At 35.9% G+C, this 23,574-nt stretch overlaps 1 protein-coding gene across 1 annotated transcript in view; it reads left to right on the top strand.

The window, feature by feature from the left end:
* The first annotated feature begins 444 nt into the window (after positions 1-444).
* Positions 445-23,574, top strand: part of APOB (apolipoprotein B) — a 36,387-nt gene continuing 13,257 nt past the window's right edge. Inside the window, exons 1-25 of the mRNA XM_009957543.2 lie at positions 445-502; positions 2,061-2,099; positions 4,740-4,855; positions 5,724-5,869; positions 6,909-7,062; positions 7,235-7,390; positions 8,356-8,480; positions 8,668-8,753; positions 9,515-9,734; positions 10,740-10,967; positions 11,159-11,276; positions 11,394-11,540; positions 12,614-12,825; positions 13,178-13,415; positions 13,959-14,135; positions 14,437-14,628; positions 15,380-15,547; positions 16,562-16,773; positions 17,304-17,486; positions 17,707-17,828; positions 18,453-18,663; positions 19,932-20,107; positions 20,241-20,428; positions 20,693-20,838; positions 23,172-23,548. Coding sequence (XP_009955845.2) covers positions 445-502; positions 2,061-2,099; positions 4,740-4,855; positions 5,724-5,869; positions 6,909-7,062; positions 7,235-7,390; positions 8,356-8,480; positions 8,668-8,753; positions 9,515-9,734; positions 10,740-10,967; positions 11,159-11,276; positions 11,394-11,540; positions 12,614-12,825; positions 13,178-13,415; positions 13,959-14,135; positions 14,437-14,628; positions 15,380-15,547; positions 16,562-16,773; positions 17,304-17,486; positions 17,707-17,828; positions 18,453-18,663; positions 19,932-20,107; positions 20,241-20,428; positions 20,693-20,838; positions 23,172-23,548 — 4,195 coding nt within the window. The remainder of the gene's footprint in view (positions 503-2,060; positions 2,100-4,739; positions 4,856-5,723; positions 5,870-6,908; positions 7,063-7,234; positions 7,391-8,355; positions 8,481-8,667; positions 8,754-9,514; positions 9,735-10,739; positions 10,968-11,158; positions 11,277-11,393; positions 11,541-12,613; positions 12,826-13,177; positions 13,416-13,958; positions 14,136-14,436; positions 14,629-15,379; positions 15,548-16,561; positions 16,774-17,303; positions 17,487-17,706; positions 17,829-18,452; positions 18,664-19,931; positions 20,108-20,240; positions 20,429-20,692; positions 20,839-23,171; positions 23,549-23,574) is intronic.

Genomic DNA, 23,574 nt, shown 5'->3' with positions numbered 1-23,574 from the left:
AAGCATGCTGCAGTGATCATTTCTTCCAGCTATAATTTATGCATTTTAATCATTCCTATGTAGACATGGGAAATTTATTTGAATACATTGTTAGAGTCTGTAGCTGAAGGATTTTGCTTTTAAAACTCTGTTAAAGAAAAAGACCAATGAACTGGAAGAGTGACTTATCCCCAGTATACGCTCAGTCTTCTGCCTTCAGGGACTCCCAGCAACCAAAGCAGAGCATTGTCCGGAGCGCGGTGAGGATCTGAGACTCTCACCTTTGGACCTTTGGCAATTTGCTCTGAGCTTTCTAAACCATTTGCCTCAGCTGCTTGCTACAGACTATATAAATGGAGGTCCAAGTCAGAACGCTCATTCTCCCTCCGAGGCAGTAGGGAAGAGTTGAAGAGGGAAGGGAAGGAAAAACAGAAGGAAGAGCAGCAAGAGGGTGCGGGCCTCACCATGGGCCCTGTGCAGCTCTTGCTGCTCTTGCTGCTGCTCAGCAGTGGCGTTCTCACACGTAAGTACTGCCTTTTGTGTTAGCGCTTTTTGCTGATTTATTTATGAACCCGTTAAAACAGCAGTAATGCAAACATCAACAGGACAATGGCTTATAGGATTAGAAAGGATAAGTGTGGCAAAGATACAAATGTCACCCGGTGTCCTTTGATCAAATTTAACACATTTTGCAGCTTGTAAGGAATTCACATAATTTGTTTTGGACTAGTTCTTTTTTTCTGTAATGCTGTCCTTTTAAACCCCCATGGAGATACTGTAGCCTGGAGATACCATACGGACTTATCCCAGCTGCTAACCTGTTTTGTGGCAAATGTGAAGATGGAGAGGAATAAAGTCAAATGTATTTGGCAGGCGATACTGACATTTGAAATACAATTTTGTGTTAAAGGGATATAGTCATCAGTAATAGTTGGAAAAGAAGTAGGCCAGTAGAGGAATTTTTTTTCCCTAAGATCAGAAAAGACAGCCTAGATCGATATGGTGCTATGGATTGTGACCTATCCTTGCTTCCCAAGAAGTAGCTTTATAGAGTATGACATTGTAGTGTTACTTAAGACTTCAGGAACCTTAAGGAGGAAAGTGTGTCTGGGGCCAGTTATGTAGGAATGGTTTTTTATACAGATCAAATTCATCATGAATATACCTTTGTTGAACTAATACTCTGTTGTTGACTGATGTTATACAATTTTAAAGGATGTACTTGTTTCTAATAATTATTAATAATGTTATTACTGTTATTATTGCTGTTACTGTAACTGTTACACTCTATTTCTATAACCTCAGAATTCCCAGAATGAAAACTTGGAAAGTGCGTAGACAATATTGTGAAAAGTGCTGGCATTCATGTCTGATATCCCAAAGAATGACATAGCATCAAATGAATGCAGCAAATTTACTAGATTATTTTATATTTTATTTTATTTTAAATAGAGTCATATGGGACATAGCTAAGCCAGATTTTTTTTTTCTTAAATTGAATAGGCTTCCAATCAGTGTTCTTTTCCTCCAAAGAATGATCTCCTAATATTCAGAAAATATTTAATAGCAGAGAATTGTAGTAATAAGCATCAAATATGTCCTTTTTTACATGTACAAAAAGCAAGCTATAGTCTTCATCCATTATGCAGTATTTTTGTGTGCTCAAATATACTAAAATTTTCAAGTAAACCATGTTATATGGTACATTTAATCTGTCTACCTCTATATTTTGATCCCATCATTTATAAACTTTCTACTTCACATATCATAGGGCTTTTAAAAATACTTGTTGACCTAGAAGCTGATCCTTTTCAGTTTAAATCAAAATAATTTAATTCAGTGACTTAAAGATCCTATTCTAAGGCCACAATATCAAGACAACTACTGTAATTCCCTTTAGATTTTACTCTGTACTGTCAGTGTTAATAGTAGATTTGTTATTTACATCAGTGTGCTAAACTACGTCAAAAATTGGTATGAATTAAAAAGGTCTTATCGTGAAAATGTACTATTTCCATACCCTTGTTTTATAGCTATAAACTGCTTTTCCAGCTTTTAATTCTTGTTTTTGTTCTTTACAGAAGAAGAAACACCTGAAAGTGGAAATCCAGGATGTTCAAGTAACTGATTTCTTGCATCTGCTTTTGTTATCTTATGTCACTATATTCACTGAATAGATCTTTCAAAGCTTGAGTTTTCCTGTTCCATAAATCTCTTCCTCTGAAATAACTGAAACAAAAGTGATGGCAATATTCTGAAGTCTTTATTGCCATTTATTTTAAGTATTTAATTATCAATAAGGCTTAGCTCAAAGAACTTCAAAAGTTTCCTAAGATTGGAGGAGCTGAGATTGAGTTTCTGAACTTTTTTAAAGCTCCCATAGGAAAAAACTACTTCCCATTGTTTTGTTGAGTTCTTAATTGTCAGGTGCAAATTCCTTAATCTAGAAATCCCCGTTTATCAGATGTGAAGCTTTAGCAGGGAGGTTATCTACATTAGACTTTACCGTGGGCTGAATCTCACTTCTTATTTACCCTTCACAGTGGCTGCTAAACCCACAGAATTGCACTTTGATATCTAACTAAATACCTGTAGAATAAATCATCAACTCTGTCAGCAAGGGCAGCAATTTCTTTAAACAAGTCAAGACTCAGGAAATGCTGACTTTATGCCCTATCTTTATAATGAACTCTGACTGGCCCTGACTGCTTGGTTAGAGACATAATGTTCCACCATAGGGTCAAAGTACTGAATGAGTTTTGTTCTTTGTTTTCAGGGGGTTTTTCCCTTGTTGGATGCTTTAGCACCATCTCCAGGCAATTGGGTTTATTTCAGCTTCCTGAACCAACTCAGACTTCTGGGCTGCTTTTCCAATTTCTTGTGTATTTTTGATACAAATATTGTTTGCTATTTGCATTTCTAATCTTAACTTTTCCCTATTCGTTTTCCATTTATTTCTATTTAAAAGCAGGAAATGAATCAATAATTAGCCTTTTGGCATTAGAATAGTAGATGCTGGTGTTGCAAAAATTTCTGAAAATGTACAGTTGAGCAATGTTATAGTCCAGGATAGGAAAATGTGACAGGGATAGTGTTGAATTCTTTTATAGCAAGGTTTTTTTAAGGTTATTTAGTTAATTTAATTCAATTTTCAAATGTTTGTAAGATGCTGATTACTGTATGATAGCTAGTGTTAATTCTGTTTAGTAAGTACATGAAAGTAATCTCAGTTAGAACACTATTAAAGTATGTAAAGCTTAAAAAAGTGATAGTACAAGGAGGAAATAAAAGATTTATATTACTATTGTGTTCTCCTCTCAAAGTATGCCATTCTGTGACGTAAAGGGCAAGATAACATTGCCATTGGCCTCTGACATGAAAAATATTTTATAAAAGAGGAAGAGTAAGCTACATTCATGGCAGGTATAGGCAGGCAAAGTCATACATATTTGATGGTGAGTGTGTGGTTTTACACCAAGATGACTTTACTTTTTTTTTCTATAAATGTAGATCAGGATTCTAATAGGTTCATGCAGTCACAAATTACCACAGAGGAGCAATTTAGGAAATTGCTTTTCACTCAGCATCAAAACAGCAACACAATCCCAGTGAGCTGCTCACACTAAACAGGGGGAACAGTAACTTCTGGTTCCGATAGACCTAAACTGCTCTAACACAGTCACTTAAAAAGCATGATCATCATATGTTTAGTTTAAAATTATGCCTGCAGTTATATTGGGAGTGAATTGTAATTGAGGACATTGTTTGGCCTACATTTTGCATTCCAGACACCAAAAGAAGATCTTATATTCCCGTATTTGACACTGAAACAGTTTGTTGGGTTTTTTTTTAATTTGTGTCTCTATTACCATGTTCATTCCTGCTTGTAGGGTTTAAAATTACAGATGAATTGCCTCTGAAAGCAACAGGGACATATTAAACATAGGTGAAATTCATCTGTTTGAGGAAGCCTGTCAGGTTTTGGGGCTTCCTTTGATAAAAAGAGAAACACCTCTGTAAATACTACCTCCTTAATTAATTATTCATAATTTAATGCTTTTGCCTTGTTCTGGGTGCTTTTGCCTTGCTCTGAATGCTTGCCATATAACTAAAGTTTATCTCTGTTAAAAATAGTCTACTTTAGTACAATTTGCTGAACTAGTGAATTAGAGAAAATAGTGTTTCAGGAGAGTCTGGGGCAGAAAGAAACTCTGTAGATTCAGGTGAAATTGTATTGAGGAATGCTAGTTCTGTCTCTTTCTGTGTGTTTTGCTTTCAGTCTCAATCATGTGACTTAGATAAAGCAGCTCCCTGCTTTTGAATGATGATGGAAAAACCTGAGCTGAAATCAATCATTTTGTTACCAATTTTAAAACTACCATTTGATTGATTTAATTTAGAAGCAATAGTGTCATTTTTAAATCACTTCCACATCTTAAGCTTTCTTCCATTTTTGTCTTTAATGATTTGAAGGCTAGATGGGGTCATATAGTCAAATCTCATCAAACAGAGCAGTGGACCCCAAAACTTAGGCTTCCACCACAAGTTTTGTCTTATGCTTCAGAAAGTATCCAGCTGACATGAAGGCATTACTTCTTTGACTGAAAGTTATTATGTAAAAGGAAATAGTGGGAGGGTCCTCCTGCTTCCTGTATAGGTGGCATTCATTTTAGTTAGACAACACTGAATGTGTATTGAAAGGACCTACATATGCGCATCCTACCCAAGTCATAAAAGCACTCCTGTTTTCCCAATTGCAGAAGACGCAACCAGATTTAAGCACCTCAGAAAATATGTTTACTTATATGAAGCAGAAACATCAAGTGGGGTCACAGGAACAGCAGATTCTCGAAGCGGTTCAAAGATCACGTGCAAGGTAGGGAATGAGGAGTAAATACAACTGATTGGGACTGTATGCTGAATAACATGGGAGCTGGCAGCTGGGGAGCATCCTTCAATGTTTTTCCAAAGATCATTCTTTTGAAAAGCACATGTCGAGATTCCTGAAGACTAAGCCCTCCCTGTCCTAGACAGAAGACACTGAGGGTGGAAGAAGTCGTTCATACCACTGTGCCAGTGTATTTCAATCCCTATCTGGCTGTACTTTTACACGAGAGAGAGGGAAGAACTGGTAGTTCAGTTTTCCGTAGCTCCCAGGCTGGATCTACCAATGTCCATCAAACAATTCTAGAAGTTGAACTAAAACAGCTCATTGACGCCATGAACACCACTTGATAGCCTGTTGATGGTAATAGACAAGCCATGATCAGGGCTGTAGGAGTAAAATGTCCTGCAGGCAATTAAACTACCCAGTGTCCTTCCATCTTGCCCAAAACTTTCCCATTATGTTTGTTTGTTTGTTTTTCTGAAATGGAGTAACTGAGAAAAATATCTTTTATTTAGCACACACTGTTCTGACAGAGTCTAAGCATTGATCGGTGTAATGACTCACTTTCATACAGTTTTTTCTAGTATTATAAATTTTCAGAACCCAAGTTGCTCATTTACTATATATACAGTATACTCCATGCCATCAGCCAAGCAAATACATGCTTTCATATCTTCTCCCTCAAGTTATCTTAAGCTGCTTAGAGTACTTTGTCATCTTTCTCAACAGCTGCTAGCAGGGCGATTCTGATACTTTTTCAAAACCCAAGGAATACCGTATTTTCAAAACTGTAACTGAATGATCCTGGAAACATGATAATGAAAAAAGGATAAACACATCATATTTGTGTTTTCAGGTTGAACTGGAGGTACCACAGCTGTGCCACTTCATCCTGAGGACAATGCATTGCTCCCTGAGGGAGACATTTGGTGTTGACACTGAGGGAAAGGCCATGCTGAAAAAGTCAAAGAACTCTGAGGACTTTGCAAATGCCATGTCCAAGTAAGCAATATCAATTATCATCAATACTTCTAGCCTTAACATGGAGCAGGCTGCAATGTTACAGTCCACTCTGACTATGTTTTTCCAGGCATAGAACACATTTCATGATAACATGGTAGATATATAAGCTGGTCCCACAGCAAAACTTTTCATAATACAATTTAGGGCTAGTTTGGCACAGTTTTCAATTGCTAGTAGGGAAGGCGTTTTTTCCATCCAGAATTTTCACCTGGCATGTTTTTGTCATTTATATCATCTACATCAGGAAACTGTTGTGTGGTCCCCTAAAAGATTATTACAATTGGAATGTTCTTCCATGTAAGCAAATTCTCAAATGGCTGTGTGCAGCCATTTTAAGATAATTTTCCTTTGCTGACATCGTACAAACACTGTGCAATAAAAGGCATTTGACTGAAGTCCAGATTTCCTATCCCAGTCTTTAGTGACCTATGCAACTTATCTTTTCCTTGCTTATCTGCTTTCCTAACTTATTGCTACTACTCCCTCGACCCAACTAGTCTCTAGTGCTAGTCAGTGCATGTTTTGCTTATGCACCTTCATGCTTGTTTTAATGCCTTAGTATCCACTCTTAGCTTGTTTCACAAGCCATAGGTCTCAAAACAACTTGAGACAGTGTTAAAATATGTTTTTCAGAAAACAATCAAGGTTTCATTTAAAGATTTCGACTAGTAGAGAATGCTTCCCATCATTTTGTAGCTTATTGCAGTAGTTAATAATTACCTGATTCTAAAAATTTACTTATCTCCTTTCTGCATTTGTGCAATTCCAGCCTCCAGCCATTGCTCTTGATATTTGCTTGTCCTTAGATGACGTAGTCTGATGATATCAGCATGTCCTTGGTTAGAATTTTGCTGGTTTAATAGTAATACTCTTTAATAGTAACAGCAGTGAATAGTAAATAATGATAACCAAGATAAAAAATATGATTTAACTGTAGCCCAGCAGCTTATTGGTAACATGTTCTTCACTTGGTGGCTTTAACATGATTTCATACTAATGTTTGGGTATTTTTCGGCAGGCATGAGCTAAAATTCAGCATTCAGGATGGAACAAAAGTCAAGCTGTATCCAGAGAAGGATGAACCTCTGAATGTACTGAATCTCAAGAGAGGGATCATTTCAGCTCTGCTTGTGCCAACAGAAACAGTTGAAAATGTAAAAACAATTTCGATGGTATGTGTTTTGAAAGCATTCACTTTATTTCCTTGACAAATGGAAGAAACCTCACCTAGAGTTACTCATTTTCAAAAGACCTGGAAATCCAGATGAGAAAGGGTGCCTTTCAGCTAGATCAGAAAATGTCAGACAGCATGAACAAAGACACTGATTTCTTTCTTCTTTCCAGGATACTGTATATGGAAAGTGTGACAGTGAAGTTGAATTCAAATCTAGAAAAGGGATTGTTGCAGAAGATATTTCAATTAACAGAGACCTGAAAGCCTGTGACAACTTCAGTCCCATCAGAGATTATGTCAGCCCTATTGCCATTGTAAAGGGACTAGTAAGTATACCATCAGAAATTGTATAACATTCTTCACTATATCCCTTAAAATGATGAACAACTACTACAACTAAATTTTATATTTATCTTCTAAAAGCTTAAATAGGTTTTCTGCACCCTTACATTATATCAGACTGTGGTTTTGTTGGCAGTCAATAGGAAAAAACAGATGCAGAGAAAGAGTGTAATTTTCTTCTTTCATGTTCTTTTCATTATTTTTTAAAGGAGAGTTTTTCGTAGGTGGGATTAGTACTATTGGTTTAGTTTTGTGGGTCAAAATTTTCAACATTCCAATTTCGTGTAAAACATGTAGTCCACCAAAACCCTGATGTGTATACGATGTGCAGGAGGAGAGGACTCTAAACGCCTCAAAGTAAATTGTTTGACATGGTGTTCAGGCTACTTGTTAATCTACAATGATCAAATGCAGTTGCTGTCATGAATACTGGCAGATTTCTTCCTGATATCATGGCATTTGTGCACTTGAGTGTTTTCCCTCAAAAAAAAAGTAAATTAGGATTTCATAGCATGCTAAGAACACAATTTATATTTTCTGCCACTTCTACAAACTTGTAGAAATCTTTAAAATTTGTATAGTAAGAATGAAATTAAAAAGAGCATCAGCTGTTACAAGGGGCCTGAACTAATCTAAAAATTACAAACTGGTTTCTCTGAAGGAGTCCTTTGTTGTAGGCAGCAGGGAATCAGTCATGAAGTAACTACTAAGCCAAACACCTCAGTAAGGCCTGAGGGAATATTTCAGTGGTATTTTTGCCTGTGGAAAGACTTAAGACTAAAGATTGATACTGGCATCATTTTGTCTTTGCGTGAGAATGATTCCAGTTATGCACCTTTGTTTCAATATGCTGTGACTGTTAATATTACAGTAAAGCTTTGTCAGCGTTTAAAACTGTATGTTTCCTACACTATTCAGTAAAATGACTGCCAAACAATTTATTTTACAGAACATCCCATTATCTACCCTTCTAAGGAGCACTCAATTCTGTCATTACAATATTGATGGAAAGAAAAGGCATATAAGAGATGCTGTCTGCAGTGAAAAACACCTCTTTCTGCCTTCCTCATACAAGTAGGTTGCTCACTATTTATCATTACCCTTTATATATAAATATTCATTTTAAATGGTGGTGTGTCACATTCTGCCCTGACTTCACCACCAAATAAGCATTTTATTCTCAGGAAGGCAGGAGGCATGGCAAGACCTCTCAAAGGTACTTAGACTCAACTAAATCTCTGAATTTGTCTGTCTTTGCTAGAAATCGCTATGGTGTGATGACAGAGGTCAACCAGACACTAAAGCTTGAAGATACCCCAAAGATCAATAACAGAAATTTTGATGCAGGTATAGTTGCAATTCTCAATAATGCAAATACAGGGACAAAAAATAAATACAGGTTGAATACAGGGACTATATTTTTTTAAATAGGAGCTAATTAAAGATGCAGTTGAGGAGACCAAAACAATTCATAATTTTTAATGAAACTTGATCGATTTAGTCAGGAAAGAGGTTGGGGTATAAAATGGGAAAAACTTGAAATGTTTAAAACCTCTGTAATTTTAAATAATCTTTGTATTTTCATTTTAATGTTGGAATTATTCTTTATAATTAAAAAATTGTAATTTGCTTGGAAAGTCATTTTAATCTTATTGGAAATTAGTTTAATGAACCCTTTTTAGCTAACCATAATTTCTTATGCAACTTTTAGCTTCAGCTTCCAAAACTACACTGTCCATGATTACTATATATTTGGTTCTGAAACACAGTTTTTTGACATGCAGTTGTTATTCCTAGTCATAACATATTTCTCCTAAGATATATTCATTAAAAGTTGAAAAAGCAAACTATGCTAATATAAAAGGTGTTAAGGGATCATCTTCACAGAAATTTAAAAGAATTTAGGCAAATAGGTATTATTTTGGGGAGAATTACATTTAAATTCCACTCCATTAGTTTTAGAAACTGTTCAACAGTTAATCTTCAACTGTTATCACATAAAATAATCTGCAGAGTTTATATTTATACTGAATGTATGACAGAAGATACATATGAATATAGGTCCTTGATAAAGACATGAAGAATGCAAATTTTTTTTTAATTGCTAGATGAATTGGAAGAGAAGGGACTTGCACTGGAAAGTACAGATGCTAAATTTCCCAGGCAGGGGGATGCTGTTCTGAAAATCCTTCAGGAACTGCAGAAACTTACAGCCTCCCAGCAGAACCAGCAGAGAGCACGACTCTTTTACGGATTTGTTTCTGGACTTAGAACTTTACATAACACCACTCTTGGCTCTCTTGTACCAAAGTTGATGGAAACTTCAAGGTATGTTACAACAATTCATTGTGCAAGTATACCACATATCAATGCCATAGGAAATCCATTCTGAAGTTGATGATTTCCTTCAAGTGGTTTTAAATTAGCGGTTAAGTAGATGTGACGAATGTCTTTCAGAAAGATAAATTTCATCAGAATTATCTAGAGAGAGAAACAAGCAAGAGGTAGTAAAACTTGTGGATTTCACATTTTTCCATCAGAAATGCTCAGTTGTTAATTGGAACTTGGACATTAGATACGTAAGAATGGTATAAGAATTCAAATAGATCTGAAAGTTCTAGCTTTCTGTGAAGAACAAATATCGCTCTGAGCATTCCCCCATCAGATCTTCCAGACTTACTGGAGAAGCTGCAGTATAGAGTATAACAGAGCCCAGTACAAGCTTTTTCTCCCCACCACCATCCCAAATGTGTACACCAGATGCAATCCTGTGGATAAGTTATTATAGCCCAGTATCTTTCACGCAGTTTTGCTCAAGGACAATGACTGTAATTCCAAACTCCTGCATCTAAATTATAGCGAAGAACAGTTTTGAAAGTGAGAGTTCTGGAGACATGGAAGGGCACAATTCTTTGGTCTGACCCTGCCCTCCACTCCCCCTCCTTGCTCTTCTGTCCTAGCTGGACTTGAGTCAATTTACACATACTTTATGTCTTCAGTCTAGGGCGGGACTAGAGCCTCAGTCTGGTTCAATATATTATAATATTTAAAGTTGTAGGAAAGTCTATTGTGGAGAAAAAATAAGATATGTAATTATAGTATTGTTAATACTTTCTTGTTCATCGCTAATCATGTTATTAGTATAACTTGTAAAAGTAAGGAGCTTCTTTTTGATAAGCAATTGTGTGATTTGCTTCCAGTCATGCATAAGCATATGTCATTTATATTAAAACACCTTAATAAACCTGTCAAATGTTTATTTCAAACATGTACCATGCAGCAATAACTGCGAACAGGGAATTAACTAAGTCAAGTCATCTCTTTTCCTTTCAGTTCTATCACAGTTCAGGCCCTGACTCAGTGCGGGACCCCAGAGTGCTATGGTGCAGTCCTTCAAATACTGAGAACTGGAAAAGTGAATCCACTTGTGGTTGACCTGGTCACATATACCCTGGGACTATTGCCTTCGCCAACTCCGAAAAGAATACAGGAAATTCTTAACATGGCCCAGTATCAGCCAAGTAGAGCTTCTTTTTATAGCTTGAGTCATTCTGTTACTAAGTAAGTAATGAAAGCATGTAATTGTACAGAACAGCCTCCAGAAAACATTACAATGCTTAGAGTAAATCCTAAAAGTAGTCACTTTTTGAGGATTTTTTGTTATTTTCATGAATTTGCTTTTTGGAGATACAAAATAAATAGACATTTCCCATTTTCTCCTTTTATTTCTACGTGTTCCTCTGTTTCTTTAGGTTCTACAATGAGAAGTTGATTGTGACAGAGGAAATAACGCATGTGGCAGACTTCATGGTTTCACTGCTTGGCACTGATTGTTCTGGAGAAGATGAACTCACATACCTCACACTTCGGGTATTTTTATTTCGTTCTTTCCTTATGCAGGCTATTATTTTAAATTCTAGTGCATGTATTACTTCTCTTGGTGGAGAAAAAATGTTTATTGCCTTTCTGTGTTTTCATCACTGACAGGCTATTGGAAACATGGGTGCGGTAATGGAGAAAGCTAAACCCAACCTAAAATCTTTTCTGAAGACATGTATCAGAAATGAAGCTGCATCACTTTCAGTTCAGAAGGCAGCCATCCAGGCATTCAGGAAAATGACCGTTACAGAAGAGGTAAATTGGGTCACAAGAACCAACATAATCTGTCTTCAGTTCACCTTGACTGTTCACAGAAGTTACTCAATAGGCAAAAACTTTCCAATTATTTCATAGTTTAGCTCACTTTTAGCTGTCTCAAGCTTTTTTAGAACTCCTTTAGTTAGTTTAGTCTCCATACACATACCTGAGGAGTCCTGTAGACTTCTGACTAGTTGGTGTTGCTCCTTTGAGATGCAGTTGCTCTGTATAGATAGTCTCAGTTTAAATGGGAAGTTTGGATCTGTTCCTGTTAGAATGTCTTAAATGGAATCCTACTTGTTTAAAGGATGTTTTAACTGATCAATTACTCCGGATTTAAAGGGATTTAACTAAGAAAAAATCAGGTCCCTTTTTTATACTGGCATTTTGTTGCCATTGTTATTAATAGTACTGGTTAGCTTTATATTTACGTTACAGAAACATTAAAGTACCTCCTACAAAATGTATGTCATTATACAGAGCACTTCAGCTTAGTATAGTGAAATAGTTTCAATATCCACAAAGTTCTCTCTAAGAGACATGCTCGTGTTTCCAGACAAGGCTTAACAAGTCTGGGAGCCTGGAAACACCTGGAGCTCATGTCCTCAGCTTCAGTTTAATTTAAAGCATTTAATTTGTTTTATTATTATTTATTTTCAAACTATGTCTTTAGTTTTTCTGTAGCAGAAGATTTTGATCACCTTCTTTTCCTAAATTGTCTGATCTTTTTTTCCAAAATTTGAGAATTTGTCTGCAGACCAGAACATTTCTGATTCCCAACAATCAAAACTCAGTATTCTAAACAAAAAGGTAACCTGCCAGACATAGGATAAGAAAATAAACTTTAATAAAATCATGATTTCTATGACATTTTCTATCAAAAGAAACTTTATCAAAATAACTTCAATGAAATATTTTTCATCTGTTACAGAAATAAGGTATAGAAATAGTTACAAGGTCCTGAAAAAATTACATCTTGGAAATTATTTCACCCTATATATTCCCAAAAGAGTTTAGCAATATCATCTACTAGCCAGCTCATCTGTGCAAACCTTTCCCTATTTATATAGGACCGTTCAGTGCTTCTGAAAGCATTCCAGGAAGGGGATGCACCTACGGACAAACGTCTAGCAGCCTACCTCATACTGATGAAAAATCCTTCCCCAAGTGATCTTGCAAAGATTTTGAGAGTCCTTACAAAGGAGAAGAACGAGCAAGTGAAAAGCTTTATTGCCTCACACATTGCCAACATCCTAGACTCTGAAGAAGTAGGCATAGAAGAGTAAGTAAAATTTAGTTATATGCTGGTCTCCTAGGAAGAGCAAAGTTCTGATCATAATTGCAGTGGTAGTTATTTAACAGTGCATTTTTTTCTTGTTTTTTTGTTTGCTTGTTTTCTTTTCTTTGAACAATCACATCAGCTGAGTAAATCTATGACTTTGTCAGAGCAGTGCCAGTTTACAGTCTTTCCTTTAAATCTTATTTTTACTGTTAACTTATGCAGAGAGCTAGCCATTTACCATCACTGCAGTTGAATAAATGTCTGCAAGTGACACAAGAAATTCCTCAACTAAGACTAAGCGAGTTTTTGGAATTTACACTAAACATATTTGCATTGTTGTCCTCTTTCCTAGTCTAAAAAGCCGAGTTGAAGAAGCTCTGAAAGGAAACCAGGTTCCAACAGCCAAAGATTTCAGAAAATTCTCACGAAATTATCAGATTTCCAAAAGAGTTTCTGTACCTGGAGTTGATCCCATCTCTGCCAAAGTAGAGGGAAATGTGGTATTTGATCCAAACAGCTATGTTCCTAAAGAGACTATGCTAAAAACCACCCTGAATGTGTATGGATTTGGCCCAAGTGATATCTTTGAGGTACAACAATTATCAGAAACTTGTTCTAGTATTCAGCTGTTTTCTTTCTCATTTCTGTTTTCTTATAACAACTTTCTCTGAATAATGTATTGTTTTTACAAGCTTTGGGAGAAATCTTAAGATCACTGTTCTTACAAGGGGACTTTGATTTGATCTCAATGGGCTTTAGAACAAGCCATCCGTTATGTGATGTCACTTGCCAGTGACTGGATGGACAACCCTGCTGGAGTTATTAAAGGCCTCAGCTAGGGTAAAATGAATCCATCTGTGACAAATTGACTCCATACTAATGAATCATTACTGGCACACTGAAGTACTCATAGTAGATTTTAAGTGAGGTACAGGCTATGTGTAGGTTTTTTGTTGGACGTCACCACAGAAATAAAATTAATTGTAAGACCTAGTATTCTGTATCTTCACTTAACAATCATAGACTTACAAGATACATTCTAAATGCATTGTTTGTTCCCCAGAAAATCTGTTGTAAACCTCCAAAGAAGTGGGGAAGCTGTCTCAGTTATTGCATTGTCCTGTTCATTTCAGCTTGGCTTGGATGGAAAGGGGTTTGAACCAACACTGGAAGCTCTTTTTGGAGAGAAGGGATTTTTCCCAGATGCTGCAAGCAAGGCCTTGTACTGGGTTGAAGGCAGAGTGCCAGAGCAGGTTTCCAAGGCACTTTTTGACTATTTTGGTTACTCCCAGGATGGCAAGCCAGATCAGGTACAGTTTGAAAACATTCTCTGCACAGCACGGCATTCCTGTCTTTACATAGTAATTACAGCACTTCCCTCTTTATTGTATATGAGCCTTCTCCTCTTCTGGTAAGCTGAAATAGAAATCCCTAATGCTATTTATCAGTGTCTTTTTTCCTAATTGTATGTGGGAGTGGCCTTTCTCTGGAGACAAATTGATAAGAAAATCATGTGCAGATTAGCTGACATTCACTAAGTAACAGTTTGAGATATGTGATCTCACAAATTTCTCATAAATCTGTTTTATTACTTTCTGATTGGATTTTCAGGATATCATGAAAGGAATAATGCTTAACCTTGAAAAATTGATAAAAGAATTGGGCAACAAGGAAGCTCCTGAAGGAAGAGCATATCTGAGAATCCTGGGAGAAGAACTTGGGTACATGAAACTCAATGATTTCAAATTGCTGGGAAGCATGATTTTAAAGAGTATTAAAACTCTTCAGACTATTCCTGAGATGGTATGTTTCTGGTGCACCAATGTGTATTATTAATCCTTTTTTCTACAAGATTTTTTTAAGATTTATGTAGTGTTTATCTGTTATGTAAAGAATGGATATTTGATACCATCATGAAAATAAAATAATTTAAAATAAAATGCCCAGGTTTAGTCTGAAGGCCTTTGAGAAACCTATGAAGATTCCTCAATAACCAAGTGGAGTCCTGCTGGAAGATGGCTGAGAGGAAGGAAAAAGGGAGGGTTCAGATCTTAGTGTATGATTGAGATATCTACTGGAACAATGCCCAAAATCTTAGTGTTGGCCATTATGTTATACTACTAAATTTCTAATTATGAAAATATATATTAATACTAAGCAATCATTTTTCATGGTAAAAAGAAAAGAAGGCGTAGCACAGTTTTGGAATATTTGGTAAAGCCTTTCTTTCATTTTTTTGCCATTGACTTTGGGGTAGCCAAAACGTTACATGTTATCTAAACCAATTCGCCTTTGTATGCGTATGTCAAGGTACATGATCTGTGTGTATCAAGGCAGATGATAAAATCTAGCATTTGTTTAAAGCTGAGATTTTTATAAACAGTCATTAGTACACTTTTTGAAGCAAGGAATCCGTAGAAATTAGGTTCTGTAGTCTATATGAAATTTTTGGGTTATACAGTTACAGTCATTCCATGCTCAATTTTTAAAGTATGAAATGTACATATTCCAAAGTGTAGATTTGTCAGTGTTCATCTCCTTGTTTGATTCACAGATTGCACAAGCCATCTCAAAAGGTGCTGACAGGGATTTATTTGTCCACTACATGTTCATGGACAATGAGTTTGAGCTCCCAACTGGAGCAGGTTTGCAACTGAAGTTTGCCTTGTCTGGAATAGCGACACCTGGAGCCAAATTAGCTGTGAAGCTTCATCAAAAAAGCGTAAGTTTCAAGAGCTCTCTGTAATTTCTCTCCTCCTGATACTCTACAATCTCATTTAGGGTTAAAACTATAACACCAGAAGAGTTTTAAAGACTGCTCTTGAAATGAAAAAAGCAACTTACTTATTAGAGGTCTCCAGTTAATTTGTGGATGACATTTACATTAAAGTAAGAAGCAAATATTATGTATGAGATGTAATAAAATATATGAATTAAAAGTATTTTAATCACCCTTTCAAAAATAATCCTTTTAATCTCTGTTTATTTCTCTCTCCCTGCTCTCAAATGAGCACAGGACAAAACCTACAGCATGTGAATTTGCTGTTCAAACCAAACAGTTAATAAAAAATTTTTATGTGGACAGTTCAAAGTGAAAATCTTTATTTTCAGTTAAAAGAAATACTGAAAATTGAGTTAAATTAAATATTTTCTGATCTGAAAGGAAACATAAAAAAAAAAAAAAAAGTCCTCAAATTTAGTACTGTTTGCCTTTTAGTTTCCTTTGGAATCTCTTCTAGAATTTTGCATCCTGTCCCTTCTTTCTGTAATGGCCAAACCAAAAACTTCAAAATCAGCTGTTTTCTGTTTAGAGAAATGCAGATCTTGGATCCATTTCTTTTTTGACAAATAGTTTGCTCATTGTTTTTGAAAACTGCTTGGGGTTTTTTTGGGGTTTTTTGTTTGGTTTTTTTTTTTACAATGGAAAACTGGCTCTTGTTTTCAGATTTAAAAATACATGCAAGTCGCTCCATGTACAAAATCTTTCTGAAGCATGATTATTTTTATATTAATGTAGGTAAGGTTCCTTGGTGTTGTCATCTTGCTGTATTTGTTATATTACAGTTGCCACTTAAGTGGTCCCTCTGCTTATGTGACTTGGGAATCAAATTTTTTTAATAGCAAAATCAATGATATAAAACCTACCTCTAGATTATCAAGAATATTACATTTGTTTTATAAAACCAGTAAGAAGTGTATGGGCAAATAAATGCATCATTTTGTTTTTATTAAAAAGATGCAAGCAGAACTCATTGCTAAACCTTCAGTAGCAATTGAGTTTGTAACACACCTGGGAATAAACATGCCTGAATTTGCTAGAAGTGGCGTGGAGATGAATTCTAATATATTCCATGAGTCTGGAATAGAAGCACATGTTACTATGAAAGCTGGACAGCTGAAATTCAGCATTCCTGCTCCAAAGACTCCAACAAAGCTCCTCAGTGTCAGGTAAGGAGAATTGAATGAGAACTTTCAAGGCTTCCCTTCTCTTGATTTTTATTGTGATGGAATTGAGAGGCTAGGGCAGGCATAGAGAAATTTTCAGTTTAGACGTTGTAAAGCTGGGATAACTTCTTTTCTAAGATAAGCAAACAGCCCAGATAAATGGCGACTGGGAGTCATGGCTTAAAGATTCTTTAATTTGTCACTATTTTCTGAAATTTTAAACAAGACTCTAACCATTTCTATTATTTTGTTTTCTTTCACATAAAATTATTATAATAGCAATGCCTGTTTTTAGATTGAACTTAAATTAACTACTTGCATTCATTTTAGAGAGGGTAAATGGCTCAGTGCATGAAATTATAATTATCAATAACAATACTTATAATAATAAACCACTTCATCATTTAACCACCAAGTGTTATTTCAATAAGTCCCTACCTTACTAAGTGATTTTTATTCAGAAAATAACCTTGTTAATAGGACAGTGTTTGAACACCTGTCCTGGGAATAAATGGTTCACTTTTCTGTTCCAGCAACACGCTACATCTAGTGTCTCCAGCCAAAACTGAAGAGATTCCACCTCTGATCGAGAACCGAGAAACATGGACTTCTTGCAAGCCTTTCATTGCTGGTCTAAATTTCTGCACCAAATTATTGTACTCTAATGCCAGTGACACAGAGGCAGCTCCATATTTTCCCTTGACTGGAGAATCCAAGTAAGTCATATCAGCTTTAACTATGTTTCTGTTGTGTTAACTAACTTCTCTCTCAGGGCTTAGTATCTACGGTACCCTCTCACGTAAAGCTTACCTTTAAAAATTTTTAAAACTAGACTAGCAAGAGCAGCTCAGGCAGAGAGCTATTGAGAACTGTATGATTTCTCCTGTTTGTGGTCAAAATAGTTGTTTACAAGACATTTGTTTATTCCTTCTTTAGATTTGAAGTTGAAATAGTGTCCACAGGTGAAGTGGAGGAATACTCTGCAAGTGCAAACTATGACCTGAAAAGAGAGGGAAATGACTTGATAGACACCTTAAAATTTGCTGTTGAGGCAGAAGGTAAGAGTCTGAAAAAACAACATGCTTTACCTCAGTTTTGAACTGTGTCATTTTATGGGAAAAAGATTTGTACGAATACATCATAATAGATATCTTTACAATATAAAATAGAATATCATTTTCACACCCAAAGAGGCCAACACTTTAACTCCATTTCATGTATGCAATCCCAGTGCAAGATTTTCATGATCAGAGGCTGATTTTGTATCCTAAAAATGCTTCCCCAAGATTTAAATAAAAGCGTGATGTTGGCGAATGGAAGCAAGGAAGAGGAAAACTTAATGGGTTCTGTATAAGCAAGAGAAAAATATCATTTCTGATGAAATATGAGAGTAAAACAGAAATTGAGAAGAACTGCATAAACAGCAAATTTTTCAAAGGGAGAATCTGTGGGATGGCAAGTTTACGTAACAAAAGTAGTGATGGAGTTAGTGCCTCAGCCCATGGTGTGTGTAGAAGATGAGGAGAAAAAAGATGACCTAGTTTCTGATTCAGACTCATCAAAGATTGTGTTAGATCTTCAAGGTGATATAATTTCCAGTTGATCCTTTTTTATTCTCCTTTTAAGAAAAGTCCGAACAGATTCTACCATTGCAAATAAACAAAGCACATTATATTTTCCAGGTGTAAAGCAGCATGAGGCCACATTGACCTTCAGGTACAACAGAGACAGAAAGATTTTGACCAGTGATGTCCACATTCCAGATATTGATGTTGACTTTGGTACAAACTTCAGAATTATTGATGAATCCGTTCCTTGGAAGAAAGCATATACCTTTGTCTTAGACTTTAACAACAAGAAGATTACTGAAGTTACTCTTACTGGCCAGATAAGGTAACTCAGAAAACCACTTAGGCTTTTACAGATACCTTTGAATAAGACAGCTGAAGGTTTTATTGAAAGTAGGACATTTTGGGAAATTTTATCCCATTTGGGGGAAATTGCTTATATATAGACACATATAAACATGTCATTCAAACCCTCTTTAAGAACTCTTGAAGTATTTATTTGTAATCCATCATGTATACATCAAATAGATACATCTAATACTCCAACTGATCCTTCCTACTATATGCGTATATATAATTTGTATTACAAGTTCCTTGAGCTAGTTCTTCCATGTTTGCGCACACATGACTACAAGAATGACATTGTACTAGTGTTATTGCAGGTGTGATAATCCAAGGATATAAACAAAGCAAGGTTTGTTCAGTGAGGTATTATCTTTTACTGGATATGTTCAGCTCTAAAAAAAGTTATTACATCTCCCCATGAAGAAATCTAATGGCTCTCAATAAGCAACAAAACCAAAAATAACTGAGAGCTTCCTGTAAAAATTCCCACGCTTCATGATGAGAATATTTCCGGGAACATCTACAGGGGAGCTAACTAAAATGTTCAGCCTGCCAGGGTTTCTAAAATTGTCTGCCTCACAAGCCCATAGTGAAATGAGCTGATCACATTCTTTAATAAACCTCAATCTTCCATGGAATTCTGTGATCTTGATGGTGCCCTGGGGAGTCTTTGTCTTTGCTGTTCATGCAGAATTGCCTCTGATATCAGTGGGAGCTTTGGACAGATGTCAGGGACCTCAATTCCCTTTCATTTGCACTAACATAATATTAGAAGTTTGCTCAAGTCAACAAAGTTACAGAGATATAAAATAAATGTGAATAAAGGAAAATGAAGCCCAGTGGCATAATATATTTTGTCAAGTGTTTTTTTTCTACGTGATTCGTAGCCACAGTCTGTATCCTTAGGAGAGAATTCAGCTTAAATAAGGAGTTCAGAGTTTAGTTCAGGTACAACTTTACCAAGACAGGTACATATTTTTATCCATTTCAGTATTACGAAATTAATATGGAGTTATCATTGTGGTACCTGCACAGCAGCATTATAATAATTTACCATAGATTCCCAAAGTAACTAGCGTAAGCTGAAAACGTTCATTGAATTGGAACAGAGTTTACAAGTTTGATTCAATCTATTTATGTATAAAACATATTATTCCTTTACTGTAGATTTAAATGCTAAAATTGCTCCTGAAACATAATCAAAGTAGTGAACTGTTTTATATTCGCATTTACCTTTTGCTTTTACAGATATGCTGGAATCGAAGAGGCAATGTTAAGAGGCACCATTTCTATTCCTCGCCTGCAAACCGAACTTAGAACTGAAGCAGTGGTTAATTATTCACCAACCAAAGGGTATCTTCAGATGAGCTCAGCTGCAACAGCTCATGGAAACTCGATCTCAGAAAGCGTTCTTCTCAGATATGGTAGGGGCAAAAACATGATCCACATGTACAACTTATAAATTTAAATATCTTGTTACATTAGTTTATAGAATATCCCTACACAGAGTAAGAATATTACTAACTTTACACCTTTCTTTTAATTCATGATTTTCAGATTCTGAGAAAGTTGAGCTAGAATGGAATTCAGGTGCCAGTGCTGCTGTGAAAAAAATGTCTTCTGGCTTCCCGGTTGACTTTTCAGAATACCCAAAAACTTTAAAGAAGCATGCCAATGAACTGCTGGATCGGAAAGTGGCTCATACAGATATGACACTGCGACATATTGTGTCACAATTTATTGTGGTATGTTTCAACCTACAGTAGATAATACAGCTTGACCACATAGCCCTGGTGAACTCTTGCCTTCCCCATGGAGGCCAAAATGGGAGCTACTTATAAAAGTACTCATCAGACTGAATAAGATGTGTATTTCCAACTTTGGCAAAACAGTCATTTTATCAGATGCCTAGGGCTCAGTATATGGATAGTCAAAAAGGCTTTCAGATAACTTACTGGGAAATCCTAAAACTTGCTATTTATTTTGAAAAACTTGTCTCCTCATTGCAGGCAACCAACACCTGGCTGCAAAAGGCATCAAAAGATGTCCCCTATGCCCAGACTCTGCAAGACAAACTAAATGGACTACAGGAACTGAACATTCAGAAAATTAACTTGCCTGTTATCACGATTCCTGAAGAACTTTTCCTGAAAAGGTAGGGAGAGAAATTAGGATAGTCACACAGGAAACTGAAAATAGATATTTGTTCGTATTTTTGTGTTATTTTATTTTACTTTGTTGTATAACACAGCGTGGAATTCGTGTAAACATTGGCATAAATTTGGAATCATAACAAAGAATTTTAAGACCAGAGAGATTAAATTATATGGAGGAAATGATGCATGTCTTTAATAGAGATTTGACTTTACAGCAGTCACTCCTGCAGTATATGAATATATCCTGAAGTATTATGCTATATAGCAATGAGAACGAACAAAAATAGAGCATTCAACAATCTTTACTCTAAGTCACAGAACTAACGAAGCCAGGTTTCTCATGGATTTGTGTCCTGCATCCCTACAGACTCTTTGTCTTTGGCCGTAACCATAATACCTCTACTTTTTCCCGTGCAGTCCTATTGGACAGTTCTTCCCATTTCCCTACACATAGTGGTTGACCTCCACCAACATAGTACCCTGACCTCTTCCCATGTCTGACTCCATCTGCCACTTGCTCAGAAGCAACACATGCCACAGTTGTACACATACGGACTGGATGCTTGCACTACCTTGGGTCCACCTCCTCCACCTAATAGAGAGTTTCACAGCACTTGCAGGAATGTAATTACCCTTGAGGCTTTTACCCTTCTGTCAAATTTGATAGAAATCATCCTATATGTTAAAAAATTCTGAAATGTAGGGTTTGACAAACAAAAAGAAGGAAGATAAATAGTATATTTCTTCTGTTTCTAGGAAATTAGACTGTAAGTCAGCCAGAGCGGATATAGACTTTAAAATGCTCATGCACCTGCCAGGATTTGTTCTCATTACAGCTCCTAGTACATACTGTTCTTGCCATTTACTGTTCATATCACATTGCTGCTCTGCGTATGTATAAGAATTCAAGGAACAGTGTTGCTTGGCCGTATCTTCAGAATACACCCTCAGCTACCGCTGTGATAAATAGAAACACGTCTGTGTAGTTTTCCCACGAGCTAGGGAAATATTGATGGCTGAAATGGACGTAAAGGACAACAGAAGCTAGTGTAAGGTTGGATTACAAAAACAGATGGAGAACAGTCTTGCATTTTGTCTTAGTGCTGGTTTTGCATGTACTGTCTTTGACTGTGGTAATATGAAACTGTATATTAATGATACAGATCTCTATTGCTTCCATTGTGTTCCTAAGCTAAGCATAAGCAACGAAAAAACTGTTCTTTCTCCTATGTTCTTGTCAGCAGTGCACATTATTATAATAATATGGATTTCTACTACTCTGTGATGTTGCTTTTTTAACTATTTGATGTAAAGGAACAAATTTAAAAAAAAATGTTTCCTTAATTTTCATCTTATGATGTAGCTCTAAGTGTGAAAAAGATGATTTTGTAATATAAGAGACAAGTTAGGCAAACAAGAAAATCATCTTTGCCAGCCTATTGTTCATGCACAAATTGAGGCCGAATTTCATCCTGTTTTGCCTTTTCATAATTACACTTTTTCCCCACAAACTTTTCAGCTAACGATCCATTTTTTCCAGTCCTAGCTCCTGGTCAAATGGTTAGATTTTTATTTATTTTTATTCAGAATAAAATAAATGCTGAATATTTGGGTGAAACTTTTGAAATGCTTATCATCAGGAAGATGAAATCTTTATAATTTAGGTTCTTACAACTTCTAATGCTAATAAGACTTTTTATGTGTTTCTGTAAGAATACATTATTTTTTAAAAAAAACAATATAATCATCTTTTTCTGGTACTCAACATGCCACATTGCACAAGTGCAGCAGTGGTTTTGGAGGACTATTTTTTCCCTGTATGTCAGCTATCTTCATTCAAATTCCTTCATTTTGGGGATCATTTTCATGTCAATACATCTTTTCATTTATGTTCATAAAACAGATTTGGACTCTAAGAGTAGAAAATCAAATGCAAGATTCATAACAGTTGTGTATTTAGCCCTTTGAGTGACACTCTAGAGCTTTGAACAAAGAATCAGGAACATTTGAATTCTAATGCGAGGTCTTACAGAAAGAGTGTGTTTCTGGACTACTTGACCTATGAGTCTCCCTGATTATGAAATAAGAGGGAAAGAAATTGACAGAATTCACTGATATCGAAAGTGCTTTCAGTAAATCCTGATAGATGAGTGCTTTAAAAATGCTGATAATAATAATAGATGATCATTACATTTCTCTCTAAACCTAAAGTCAGGACATGGATATAAGCATATAAGTAAGCTCAGTAGCATGGGGAAAGTAGGAATCATCGAAATTTCTGTATATGCTTCACAGACTTACAGTTTCTAATAGAATCACTTTTATTTTCTAGTGAAGGACGGATCAGATACAGCTTAAATAAAGATGGTTTTCTAATTAATATCCCATTGCCATTTGGTGGAAGATCATCGCATGACATGAGGATGCCACAGACTGTTAAAACACCTCCTCTGGTAATGGAATCAATGGGAATAAGTGTGCCATCTCAGGAATACAGAATCCCAACATTTACTGTTCCAGAATCCTATCCTCTTCGTGTGCCTTTACTTGGCACTTTAGAGGTCTCTGCTAATGTGTACAGCAACTATTACAACTGGACAGCAGCGTACACTTTGGCTAATAGCACCACAGAGAAAGCATCCGGCATAAGAACTACTTATACCACGAATGCTGATTCAGTTTTTGAGCTACTTTCCTACAGTGTGAAAGGTAATAATGTATGCTAATACTGTATG

Source organism: Leptosomus discolor, chromosome 2 (assembly GCF_034619465.1).
Source record: "Leptosomus discolor isolate bLepDis1 chromosome 2, bLepDis1.hap2, whole genome shotgun sequence".
Classification (NCBI taxonomy): Eukaryota; Metazoa; Chordata; class Aves; order Leptosomiformes; family Leptosomidae; genus Leptosomus; species Leptosomus discolor.
Note: the sequence above shows the minus strand (reverse complement) of the source record. Positions and strands in the feature narration are given on the sequence as shown.